This window comes from Cyrtonyx montezumae, unplaced genomic scaffold (genome assembly GCF_038088225.1).
Source record: "Cyrtonyx montezumae isolate F1298 unplaced genomic scaffold, pur_monq_1.0 scaffold_21, whole genome shotgun sequence".
Taxonomy (NCBI): Eukaryota; Metazoa; Chordata; class Aves; order Galliformes; family Odontophoridae; genus Cyrtonyx; species Cyrtonyx montezumae.
Genome location: NW_027071948.1, coordinates 922,936 through 935,627, shown reverse-complemented (window position 1 = coordinate 935,627; position 12,692 = coordinate 922,936). Strand labels below are relative to the sequence as shown.

At 53.2% G+C, this 12,692-nt stretch overlaps 2 protein-coding genes across 2 annotated transcripts in view; one reads left to right on the top strand and one right to left on the bottom strand.

Annotated features, from left to right (window-relative positions):
- The window catches only part of MEGF6 (multiple EGF like domains 6), a 31,458-nt gene extending 22,119 nt beyond the window's left edge, over positions 1-9,339 (bottom strand). The window contains exons 1-3 of the mRNA XM_065738265.1: positions 9,289-9,339; positions 9,139-9,151; positions 8,019-8,201 (exon numbers count right to left, since the gene is read on the bottom strand). Coding sequence (XP_065594337.1) covers positions 8,019-8,201; positions 9,139-9,151; positions 9,289-9,339 — 247 coding nt within the window. The remainder of the gene's footprint in view (positions 1-8,018; positions 8,202-9,138; positions 9,152-9,288) is intronic.
- A 361-nt stretch (positions 9,340-9,700) lies between these two features.
- Positions 9,701-12,185, top strand: TPRG1L (tumor protein p63 regulated 1 like). Its single transcript, XM_065738264.1, is given in 9 exon segments — positions 9,701-9,787; positions 9,789-9,932; positions 10,010-10,101; positions 10,356-10,532; positions 10,744-10,897; positions 11,491-11,680; positions 11,683-11,715; positions 11,718-11,748; positions 12,182-12,185. Coding segments are annotated over 9 exon segments (912 nt in total).
- Positions 12,186-12,692: the final 507 nt, after the last annotated feature.

Below are 12,692 nucleotides of genomic sequence, written 5' to 3'. Positions count from 1 at the left end.
GCACCCAGTGCTGGGCCCAGCAACCCCCCCCCCCCCCCTCCCCAGGATGTCACAGCTTGTCATTGCTGCCCCCACCCTCTCCTTGGGAGTGCCCCCTCCAGCAAACACAAACCAGAGGGTCATTCCCCCCCCTGCAGAGCCTGGGGACCCCTCCTGGGCAGGCAGGGCTCCCCGTTTACATCCCGCTGACAGAATCGCTATCGGAGCTGCTGCTGCTCAACAAATGATGTGACAAACTCATTCCATCTCACATTTCTTATTACTGCTGCTAAAAAAGCCATGCAAGGCTTTGTTGGACGGCTCATACCGAGTGTACCGAGAGCTCCTCAGGCTTGAACAGAAACGTATGACATCAGTTATGCTTGGCCAGGTCTGAGCCAGCCCGAGCTTCCTCCTCACCTCATTTACTGCAGCTGATGAAGTACGAGGGGGTGGTTTGGATATGGCAGCACGCTGCCAGCAGCAGCAGGTCGCGCTGGCATCCTGGCTGGGGGACCACCAGCACCAGAGGAGCTCTGTACGCAGTGCCCGGGCTGTTCCCATGGAATTGCCTTCTCATCCAGTCTTGGCCCTACTACATCCTTGCAAGAGCCCAAGCAAAGTAAAGGTGAAGAATTTGTAGTCCATCAGTGTGCTAAGGGCTGAGGTTCACTCCACACACAGACATGGGTCGATGAATCTCACCCAGAACCACCCAGACCCTGAACCACATTTCTTCTGACCGTTCTACACCGAAATGGCCAAAGAGAGAATGTGAACATCAAAGGAATAAAGCTTGGGGTGATAGCCCAGGATGAGAAATGACTTAATGCCACTGCAACCATGAGCTCCCATCACCAGGATGGGGCTTCAATCTGATCTGGTGTGGATTTAGGAAAGGCTCCTGCAGCCTCCGTGTCCGTATCAGAAAACATCACACAACAGCAGCTCGAGGAGACGGCGCAGAGGTTGAACCTCCAAGATTGGTGTGAAACAGAAACCCAGTTTGTTTCCTGTATAAAAAAAAAGCAAAGCCAACAAACCAAAAAACATCACCCACCCGAGCCACTTCAGGAGGCTCTTCTGCTACAGATAAAATCAGAAGAGCTCGAGCAGACCTCGCAGCCACGAGCCACAGCCAACAAAGCAGCGATGCTCTACGGGCACCTGAATCAGCACGGCCCTGGGAATGGTGAACCAGCCGAGAGCTCGGACCACGCAGAACGCATTCACTGCAGCTCACTAGCTCGGGTTCAGACTGAGTGAACACAGATGGGAGCTGGTGCCACGAAGGGACTCGGTGCTGGCATGAAGTGAGCTCGTCAGCCAGCTCCCAGATGGGCACGGGAGCTGCTTGGCTCCTTTCCTCATCAGCAGAGAAGCCCAGGACGGAATAAATCCACGGAGGATTTGCTTTCTAAATATAATACTGCTAGCTCAGAAGTGAAAACAGAGCGCAGAGCCAAATGCTGCTGCTGCTTTGTGGGTCAGACCGAGGGGGCCCTCATCCTGGGGGTGCCCACTGGGCACTGCTGGCCCTGCAGCTCCGAGGTGCCACATGGGGACATCTCTGTGGTCGCATCCAGCGGGCACACCAGGCCCTGCACTGCCCATCCCAGGCCTGGATTTGGTCAAACACCACCAGCACTTCTGCTAAGAGGGTCCTGGTGGGGCCTCCCCTAAAAACAATACAAGGGGGGGGGGAACAAAGGGCTGTTTGTTTCCACCAAAACCCCGACGTCCTTAATCAGCCGAGGAGTTAATCCCCTCCCAGGGAGCTCGGGGGGAACCAAAAATATTTCAGCTTGGCGAAGATAAGGGCAGAGCTGTTCAGTTCACACATCTCTGCAGTGGGACGGAGCCAGGAAATACTTCTGTTATTTTCAACAAAACATGACAAATGTACCAAATTGGCAAGGAAGGGACATTCCTCCACAGAGTTTTCTGATGTCCAGACCGGTATCCACAGCTCTTTCCCAGTTTGTCAGTAAGTTTTGTTCATGGTTTGGAATTCCTTTGGACTTCTGCTAAGCCAGTCAAAGCTGCAATAAGTGTAAAGGCCACCACGGAGCCACGATGGTCCCAAAAGGGGCAGCATCAGGCAAGGATCCAGGCTAAGCACGTGGTAATGTAATTAGCAGTAATTTAAGCAGAAGACAATTAGTAAATTCATTTCATGTGATGGGATGGAAAACAAACAGCTATTTAATAGGACAGATGTTGCTGCTGAGCTCCTTCTGTCACCTTCAGTCAGCATCATCATCTGAAAGTCCATCCCTGGGCAATAACAAAGCAGTGTGGTGGGGTCAGGGTGTCCTGCACGGACACCCTGCTTTGCCCCAGACTTCTCTTCTGAACGAAGCAGCACTCTCACCCCAAACCCCATATGGAAGCTCTTAGCAAGCACTGGAGATGCTTTCCATCCGAGCATTTTCACACCTCACCAACAGACACGATAGCTGCTTTGATTAGTCCCACAGAACGGGCTGTGCATGCTGCTGCTCGTCAGCCAGCTGCCCTCAATCCCAGCCCCCCACAGCCAGCAGAGCACGAGGAGCAGGGCTGGGCTGGGCTGGGCTGGAGCCCACACCCAGAACAGCAGCAGGAACTGCACCGAGGTTTGGCCACCTTTTATTTTCCACATCCAGACCAAGGTCAAAGTTAGGAAGTGCTGCATTTCAGTCAGACATGTGAAATATATGGGGAGATTGCAGAAAGATGTATCAGCTGCTGGCAAGCTCTCGACATCTGGCACTAAGCAAGGTGCTCTATGCATGTATTTGTGCTTGAGAAGCATTTCCTTCTCAAAAGAAAGTAGAAAAATGGAGACAATGCATCTAAGGCATCACGCCGGATGGGAGAGCGATGAGCTGCAGCCAAAAGCATGTGCTTCAGCCATACCGCACTCTGTACATTTCCTCCTGCTACTGCAGACAGATCTTGTGTTTCCTGAGCTCACCGAGCGCTGATGGAGCTCCCTGCTCCCATCTGCTCCCATCGCGGGCCGTATTCTGCCGCGGGGACACGGCCGGGACACCGCCGCCCTCTGCCGGCAGTGGGAGCGGGCAGCAGATGGCTCCGGGGGTAATCCTACCAACAAACACTTCACGAGGGTCATAAGGAATCCTGCTAACAGCTGCCTCCATCCGTGCAAAGGGCTTCATGGAAAAAGACTCATCTCGTTAGCCCCTAATTGATCACTTCCACACTCTTTATCCTCATCAACCCGGGCTGACACGCCTAGTCTGGGCTCAGCACTCCCTGACTGCTTCTGAAACATCAGCCCGTGCTTTAAACCAACTGGGAAGTGACTCCATCCGTTAGAGTCCTTCCTGCTTCCATCAAAGAGCTGGCAGCACTCACACGGCCGGTCCTGCTGGGAGCTGCTGCACACTGCCAGGTGACACGTGCAGCAATCCTTCAGATGGACACAGCCCGAGCTGCTGCCCCATGCTGTAAGCTTCCCTGCAAGAACAGAGAGAGAGGAGACTCTGCATAGCCTCCTCCCTTCATGTTTTGTATAAAGAAGTTACACTCTGCAAACAACACTGTCAGAAACGTGAGAGCTTGGATTTATCAAAGCGTTATGAGACTTCCTTCCCCCCGAAAGAGCCATAAACAAAGCACAGAGTGCTCCTGATCCCAGGACACACAGCTCTCCAGGACCTCAGACAAAGGATGCCTGCACGGGATGGATCTTCAAAGCGGGGAAAAAACAGTCCATGTGTCAACAGCAAGAGCAGCAGAGCCTCTGAGCTGTGCCGTAAGGTTTGGCTTTTCCTCTCAGTCTATAAATACTTCTCTGTAATGGAGAGAATTCTTCTTTGACACTTTAATATAATGGATGCAACATAAAAACGTAGTGTGCTTGGCAGCATGCTGTGGCTTCCCCCGGGGAGCCCAACAAACACAGCAGTGTTTGATGGGGTCTTTTCCTCCCCACTCTATGGCCTGTTAAGATGATGATGCCTATTAAGACCTGAGCTCTCTTCCCTGAGTTCTCAGTCATCAGCTCTGGTCTTTCTCCAGAAGGAGGACGTGGTCTGATAGAGGGCTCATACATCTCTGTGTAGCCTCTAACAGTGCTAACAACACAGGCCCCACAATTTATGCTTGAAGACAACGCAGCAACCTGAGCCACCAGCTCTCAGCACTGCCCTAGGCACACACGGGAGTGATTTGTCAAGGTGTTATTACAGACAAGCATGAATAAAGCAAATTCAACTGTCAATCCACTCGAAGCCTATCTGCTGAGCACCCCTCCTTTGGCCAATTCAAAAATCAGAGACATAACAGAACCCACAAGGAGCTCACCCCACCAACCCACACATCTCCCAGGTGCTTGCACTGAGCTCCTCCATCCTCGGCCTCGTTGGCAGGATGGCTTAAGGATCAAGAGCTCAGAATGTGACTTGTGGCATTGAATGGACAGCGATAACAGCCTGGCACAGAGCGCTCCGCTGGGCAGCCAAGGCTTGACAGCACATTTTCAGGAGCAGCAATGACAGAGGACAATGTTTTTAAAGTTAGACACAAAGGCTCTAGGCCCTGGAAGAGCTGTTCTGCCACTCGGGGATTTCAGCTAACTCACACGAGTGAGGAGCGACAGCAGCCACGCTCTGTTCAGCAGGAATCCTCCACCGAGCATCTTCCAAAGGTCAGCGGCGTTGGCTGCCAGCAAACATCCACTCTGCGACTGGAACAGAGTCAGGAGCGATGAAATACCACAGAGAGGATTACATGCTCAAGGAAAAGAAGGCTCAGAAGCAGAACACTGTGCTGTGACAGGTCAGAGCCACAGTCCTTCCAGGCACTTGGCAAACTCAGGCTCACATGCAGCACTAATGCCAATTGTAGCTCTTCTGGAGGCTGCTCACTCAGCTCCTAATGCACAATGGCAGCAGACATTCTGTCCTGGAGAACTGGAGAGTTCCTGGGAAATAATAATCTTTCTCCCCATCGCTTTGTCTCAATATAATTAAGGTCAATACTACAAAGTATCCGAGGGGGGAAGCACTTGGTAGAGCTCTCAAGAGCTGGAGTAGCATTTATAGTACGAGATTGTCTCTGTAAGACCACTGATTACTGATCTCATTATTTAGATTTCACAACAAAAAGCTGCTTCTGTTCCCAGATGGATAATAGGTGTCAAGAGCAAAAACCCAGAGAAAGGCACAGAAAGGTTACAATAACAAATCACAGCTTGTTTGTACCATCATTGGTGGTAGGCAATTAATGGTGGGATGCACCAGCTGAAAACAAAAAGCAACGCTGCTGAAAGGCCGTTTAATGAGCACGTTTTGTGTCGTCCTCAGCAAGTTTCTTGCCAAGGCACAGAAGACATTTATACACGCTTCCTTTATCTCTAACCATGGGGTCATCACTGCTTGTTTCTTATTATACTCGCAGATTTAGATTAAAAAGCCAAAGGTGGTGCTATTTGACATTTCCACATGTGGTTGGGTCGGGATGCACGCACCCGTGATTTCCCAGTTCAAGAGAAGCCCTACCAGGGCTGACATGGCAGCAGGCTGTGAGAATTCAGTCTTCTCTTGATGAAAACATAGAGCAGAGGATGGGATGGACGACGTGCAGCTGTGAAAAGAGGGATCCCCTGATTGCATGTACCTGGCACCCATCAGCTAACAGACACAGCGGTGTGTGAGGAATGGCACAACACCCCCTGGATTCTTGAGGCCCACTCTCCCCCTTCATCCACTGCACGCTGCATTGCTGGCACAGCACGGGAACCCAGCTCCCACTGCTCCCTTATTAGTGCAGACAGCACTATAGGGCCCTTTGATCTCACACAATCAGATTAGGGCCGTGGAACAGCAGCACTGACCTCCATCACCAACGACTCCGGCACATGAGAGCCAGGAGTTGGTTTGGAGCTCCATCCACATCTAAGCAAGCCATTTAAATCCCACAAAAAATAAAAAGAAAACCCCTGTTTTAACACGCATGGGCTTCTTGGCACCCACAGCAGGGCTGCGTGCTGCTCTGGTGCTGGGTGGAGGACTTCCAGATGAGATTTTATTCAGGGAGGGGGACAGAAAGGAGGTCAACGTGTGCTCACACACCAAACTAGAAACACCTGTTGGCAGTCAGAAGAGATTTTTGGCTGGTTTATAGAGACTGAGGGTCTAACAGGTGTCCCTGCAGCCAATGGGGATATCAAGGTTGTTACAAAGGCCCCACAAACACTAAATTATGCAAAAAAATAATGTTTGCACAACTATACACAGCAATTGTGTCTGTGTGTGCAGGTTTAACCACAAGAAACTCAAGTCCCATAAAATTAAGCACGGCTGGGAGGAAATAACCGTGCAAGGACTGAAAAATCTCAGCTCAGAACAACTAGGACAGGTTGGATTCTACATTACACGTATGGCTGGATGCCCTACACGGGATGCTCTGCCCAACCAACCCATGGCTGGATGCAAATCATAAAACCATGGCATCTACACGGGATGGTGACACTTACGGATGGAGCTGCACAGCTCTAAACACAACAGCACTCATCCAAGGTGCTTTTTGCTGCCCTCCAGCCAACCTTAAGAAGTTCCAGTCCCACAAACCAGTGCTGATGAGCAGACAGCCCTCAAAAAGTGCACAGAGCACAGCAGAGTGCCAAACCTGCTTGCAAACAGCAGCGTCCCGACTCCTTGGCCGCTGGAGGGAAAGTGCTCTGCTTCATTGAGCCTGGGTATTACTAATGGTGGAACCCATCCAAAGAACTGGCAGCTGAGGAACAATTGCTGCTATTTAATCTCAGAAACAGATTTTAAATTGGCCTCGTGGACTGTAAAACCATGAAACATTCAGCACGGCACCTTCCAAACCCAGTGCTGGGTTCTGGCTGGGCTGGAAATGCCCTGAGCTGAAAGCAGGGTTGGTGCACACATGTGCTGCTGGGCTGTCTGGTTCTGGGTGCAAGGAGAGCCACCTCACTGTCTTCCAAAATAAAACACAGCCTTCCCAATTTTGGCTTCCCAAAACAGCCCACGGCCAAAGCAATGGGGCAGCACGGGGCCATGCATCACTGCAGGGAGTGATAAATGTTTCCTCTCCAAACACCAAATTCCACAAGCAGCAGCCAAAGAAAGTGCACAGCAGTTCTGCAGCTCAAACAACGGCGTCTCTCAATCTCTACCCCTTCCGTTACCGACTCAGAACTAAAGGAGGAAGGCCAGGAGCTGACGCACCACACGACGGGAGGGGAGAGGTTATTTGTTTGGGAACTGAAAGCATCTGTAAAGGAGAAACAAAAGCAGACAAAGCCACAGCTCTTGGATCATCCAAACGTGTGTCACCTTCCGAGGGGACCGGGGGATGAAATGGAGCTAAAGTGAAGGAAGGCCGAGCAGCCCTGCTCCTCTGTTCTCACCCAGTGAAGTGCAAAATGAACACAGAGAGGGAGAATGCTCAATTAGGCTTCTGAAATCAGAGCACCTCAATAGGGCTACAAGCAAGGCCGTGATTTTTTCCAGGGAGATACATTTCTTAAAGCCGATGAAACATGGAAAATATTCTCTGTTTCCCAAAGATTTAGTAAAACAAAGGCAGCATTGAAGCTCACATACTCATCTACTCTAACTAATGAAGCGGTGATGAAATATTACTCTGGAAAGCCATCATCTTCCCACCCAGTGCTCAGCCCATTCTCCTAGCTACACATGCCTGCTGTCTGTCAGCATCACATCGAAGCAAGAAGAAATCAATGCACGTTGGCTGCCTACGTGCAAGCCTACAGCAGTGCGGATTTCCCCCAGCCATGTTAACCCCACACTGCTCTGGAGATGAGATGAGATGAGATGAGGATCTTCCTGCACAGAACCACATCCCTAATCAGCCTATGGCCTCCCAAACTCGGCCACCCACGGGACCTGGGCACAGGCGGAGCTGCGGGGCTGAGAAAGGAGACGCACACTCCACGTTTGCATGCTGCCTTCCAGGTGCCCGTTTCAAACACCCCTCTGCACTCGGTTTTAAACACTCAGCAGCATTGGGCAGCGGAACGCAGCTCCTGTACTCACGGTGCAGGCACACGGTGTCCCCCTGGTGTCGGGTCCAGCCCAAGCAGCAGTGCTGTGCAGTGCGGTGCTGCAGGCGGTACAGCCGCCGGTACCCGGTCCTGCAACAGCAAACAGCAGCCACCAGTAAACCATGACCATTTCTCCCCTCCCCCCCCTCCACCCCGCTGCTGTGGGGATTTATTCCTGGGAACGGTGCAATGGGGCTGAGGGTGCTTTATTCCCCCACTGTGTGCACAGATATCAGAATAGAGAACTTCTGAAGTCACCATGGGTCATCTTCTGGTGCTCCCTCTCATTCAGAGCAGCGTATTGCCTCCCTGCACCCTCAGCTCTGAAACACAGCCCCCAACCCCACGACAGCACCTGATGCTCTCTGCTACTCACATGTGGGGCTGCAGCTCGGTGCCAGCAGCAAGGGAAGAGATCCACAGCACGAGGATGAGTGCCAGCACGGGAGCCCCCATGGCAGCACCTCTGCAGCGTTACTGCTGGGGGTCACAGCAGACCACATCCACCCCCCCCCCCCCCCGGGTGCTTCCTCAGCTCAGTGCAGTCCATGGGAAACCGTCACAGCACACGTCGGTGCTGGGTGGGAGCCAGCAGCAAACCTGGCTGCTGGTGCTGCTTCACTCACAGGGAAAAACAGTGACTTCTCTTCCTGACAGCTGCTTCCCAACATGGTGAGAAACTCTGGGGGTTCACAGGGCTGGGCCCTGTCCTGTGCAGCCCCAAAGGGTTGGGAAGAGGCTCAGCTCCCCCCCCCCCCTCAGGTCAGCTCCCCATACTCAATGCTCACTCCTTTCTCTCCGTGCTGCAGGGCAGAAACCCCTCCCACAGCTGTGCACGGCCCCACCAGAGGAGGGGGACGACCTACAGAACAGCAGAAATAATGTTGGCTTTTTTTTCTCCCAAAAAACAACTCTTGCTTAGTACTCAAGGTCAGCTCCCAGACACCCCTTTCCAGCACACCTGGAGATCCCACTGAGGTTTGGTCTTCCTATGAACCGTAGCAGAAAACAATCCATGTCTGCCCATGGAGACTCTGTGAATCTGGAGGGGAAGGTGCAGACCCACAGCGCAGTTCTGGAATAGGATGGGAACGCTGCCTGCCTTCTCCTACCACAGTCCTCGTCCTACAGGGAAAAGCACACCCAGAGGAGCTGATGGGGGATTTGCTGGAGCTGAGCCCACCCCAGCTCCCTGTTGGGTCCATAAAGAGAAGACCTCTAGGACCATCAGGTCCAACCTCAACCCACCCTGGGGGCCGCACCTCCACCCCGAACACCTCCAGGGACGCTGACCCCGCTGCCTCCCTGGGCATCCCGTGCCATTGCATCACTGACGCCGGCAGCCGCTACCCCGGGAGCGGCTTTAAAGCTGCGTGGGGCTCCGCGCACGGCTTCAGCTTCACAGAATCACGGGATCGTAGGGGTGGGAAGGGACCTCCAGAGATCATCGAGTCCAACCCGCACTGCCTTCGCAGCGCTGCCCGGCACGCACCGGGCCCCGCAAAGCCCACGCTCCCACGGCTCCGCCGCCCTCTGCAGCCACTCCCCGGTGCGGGGCGGGGCGGGGCGGTGCGGGGCGGTGCGGGGCGGTGCGGTTCGGCTCAGCCCCTCCCGCCGCCCGCCCCGGAAGACAGCGTTGCTCCGCTCGGCACAGCCCGGCCCTTTCCAGCCGCGATGCTGCAGCTCCGCGACCCGGAGGAGGGCAGCCCCGACGAGGAGGCGGCGGCGGGGGGGGGGGCTGGGGGGCAGGGGGGTGGGTTCTGCAGCACTGCTGCTTCCGGGCGGCCCCGAACCGCCGTTCCCCGCCGCCCCCCCCGGCGCGGTGCCCCCGCGGCAGAAGCTGCGGCCGCTGAACGTGCGCACGGCGAGCCGTGCCGGCCGCCTGAAGGAGTATTTCGTGTTCCGGGTACGGCCGCGGCCGGCGGAGCCCCGCAGCCCGCTCGGCCTTTGCTCCGCTCACCTCTCGCTTTCCTCCCCCCGCAGCCGGGTACCATCGAGCAGGCGGTCAGCGAGATCCGCGCCGTCGTGATGCCCACGGAGGACGGCGACGTGGAGAGCGTGTGGCTGCTCGCAGAGTGAGTGCCCGGGGCGGCCGCGGCTCTGTTCTGCACTCACGAACGCAGTTAATAGCGCACAAAGCGCGGCGGTGAGGCTGGAGGGCGTTCTGTTTCTCGTGTTGTGCCGTTTCTGAGCCGGGGTTGATTTTTTGGGGCCTGGCGACGATGGGAGGTAGAGCAGTAGAGAGGCTTGGCTGTGCTCTGCGTCGCAGCTCTCCTCTCAGTGATGTGCTCCTAGGCAGCTGAAGCTCCATTTTCTGCCTCCTTACCAGAATCGACCACTGGAACAACGAGAAGGAGCGCCTCGTGCTCATCACCGATCGGTCCCTTCTCATCTGCAAATACGACTTCGTGGGCCTGCGGTGCCAGCACGTCACCAGGATCGCGCTCAGCGCCGTTGACACCATCTCTGTAGGAGAGTTCGAGTTCCCACCCAAATCTCTGAACAAGTAAGTTGGTGCAGCCTCAGTGTGGCTGTAGCATGTCGTGCTGGCAGCCTTCGCCCTGAGAGCTCTCCCTTTTGCTGCTGCTCACCAATTTTGTTTGTTCAGCCGCCATCAGACGATGGAGGAGCTCGCTGGAGCTGCCAGCTCTGAGGAGGGCTCTTTCAGACCTCTGCTTGAGGTCGTACTGCATTAACACCGCTGTCTTCAACACCAGGAGGGAAGGAGTGGGGATCCGCATCCAGTGGGACAAGCAGAGCCGTGCCTCCTTCCTCAACAGATGGAACCCGTGGTCCACCAACGTCCCATACGCCACCTTCACCGAGCACCCGATGGCAGACGCTGCCGAGAAGGTCGCATCGCTGTGCCTGGTAAGGGAACGGCCTCCGCTGCTCCACGTGGCTGTCGGTGTCGTGGTGTGGGTTCCTCACGCAGGAGCAGTTAAACCCGAGGACTCAGCTGCAGGAGGCATCCTCCTGTCCTCTGCTGGATCAGTTTGGGCCAGCTGGTTCACTCAGAAGGGAAGCTGAAACTCTCAGAAGTGCGGAGTCCCGTACAAACCAAAAGCAAATGCATCTTTTTGCCATTCCTGCTTTCATTTACCTGCAGGCAAAGGGCTGACCTTCATCTGGAGCTAATTAACCACATGGCGTAGCTGCTAACACCAACCTCCACCTGGGAGCTCTTTTCTTTCAGTGGTTGCTCTTACAGTAACTTAACTTCAGCACCAATGTTAATGGCAGGAGAACAGAAATCTTTTTACACATCCAGCCCGCTTGCTTGTAAGTGGCATCAGCTATAATTGTCAGAATGTGAAGTTCATTATGGGATGTGAGAGTCACAGCAACCACAGCTTTAGCCTTGGCCCTTTACACCTTCAGTAACTGTTTCCCTATGAAAGCATGGCAGCTTTTTAAGCAATGGAGAAACTGTCATGGTGATTGTTATTTTTTTTATCTTTCAGTTGGAAAACTTTAAAACTCAGCTCATCCAAGCCGTGAAGAAAGCCCACAAGGAATGGCCAGTGCCAGGAAGGGACAACTCTGTACTGGTGCTGGAGAGGCCTCTCCTGATTGAGACTTACGTGGGCTTGATGTCCTTCATCAACAACGAGGCCAAGCTTGGCTACTCCATGACGAGAGGCAAAATTGGGTTTTAAAATGCATGGCATTTGATCCTTTTAAGGGAAAGTGATTTTATGTTATCCTCCTGGGAAGAGCAGGTGTGGGGCAGAGTATTGGATGAGCAAAGAGAAGGCAGCAGGGGAAGGAGAGGAGGTGGCTGCAGAGCCAGCAGTTCAGGGGCTCCCTGGTTGTTATGGAGAATGCACAAGGCAGATCAGCACACAGTGCTGCCATTCCTGCATTCTGTGTTTAACTAACAGCTCTTAGAGGGGCCAGCAAGCAGCACTGCTTTCTCTTCCATTTCTAACTGCACATTTTCCCCCGTTCATCCTGTGCAATCTTTATCTGCTACAAACAATATCCAAAATACTGTGTAGCACACATGCCAGGTGACAGTTGTACCCCTAAATCATGTGGGGCTTGGGATTGATTTGTATTGCTTAGAGGTTTCAGTGTCCCAGAGTTACAGTAATCTTAGCATTCTGATGAAGACTGCCACAGCTTTCAAACCTAACAGCTGTTCTTTGCCAGATAGCCAGCAAATCTTGTTGCAGCTGCACTGCTGCACCTGCTCAGAAGCAGGGGCTGTGAACTATTACTTGGTAACAGGCACATGGCTGAAAGTGTACTTAGTAGCTGGCTGTAAAAGTAGCTCCTTCTCAGCTGAGTCTGACTTGCCATTTTGTACCTTTTTTTTTTGCTGTCTTGAGAGAGTATTGCCAAAAGCATCGCAAACATTTTCCTTCAGAGCCTTTATAGGAAGTATGTTTTATAAGGATAACCCTACTTTAATCACATTTATATTCATGGCAGTTTTCTTAATTCCACTCAAATTTGGGGCAGCAGCAGCACGGGACTTCCTAACAGAGACAGAACTTTAAGCATTGTATGCTACACATCCTTACACTTAACCTCATGCAAACCTCCAGGACTGAATTTCAGAAGCAGGGGAGAGATGCTATAGCCAGAAGAGATTACTGTAACAAGCTTTGTCGTGGTCTGAGATCCATACACATCATTTTTGTCTGCACAACTACAAAGC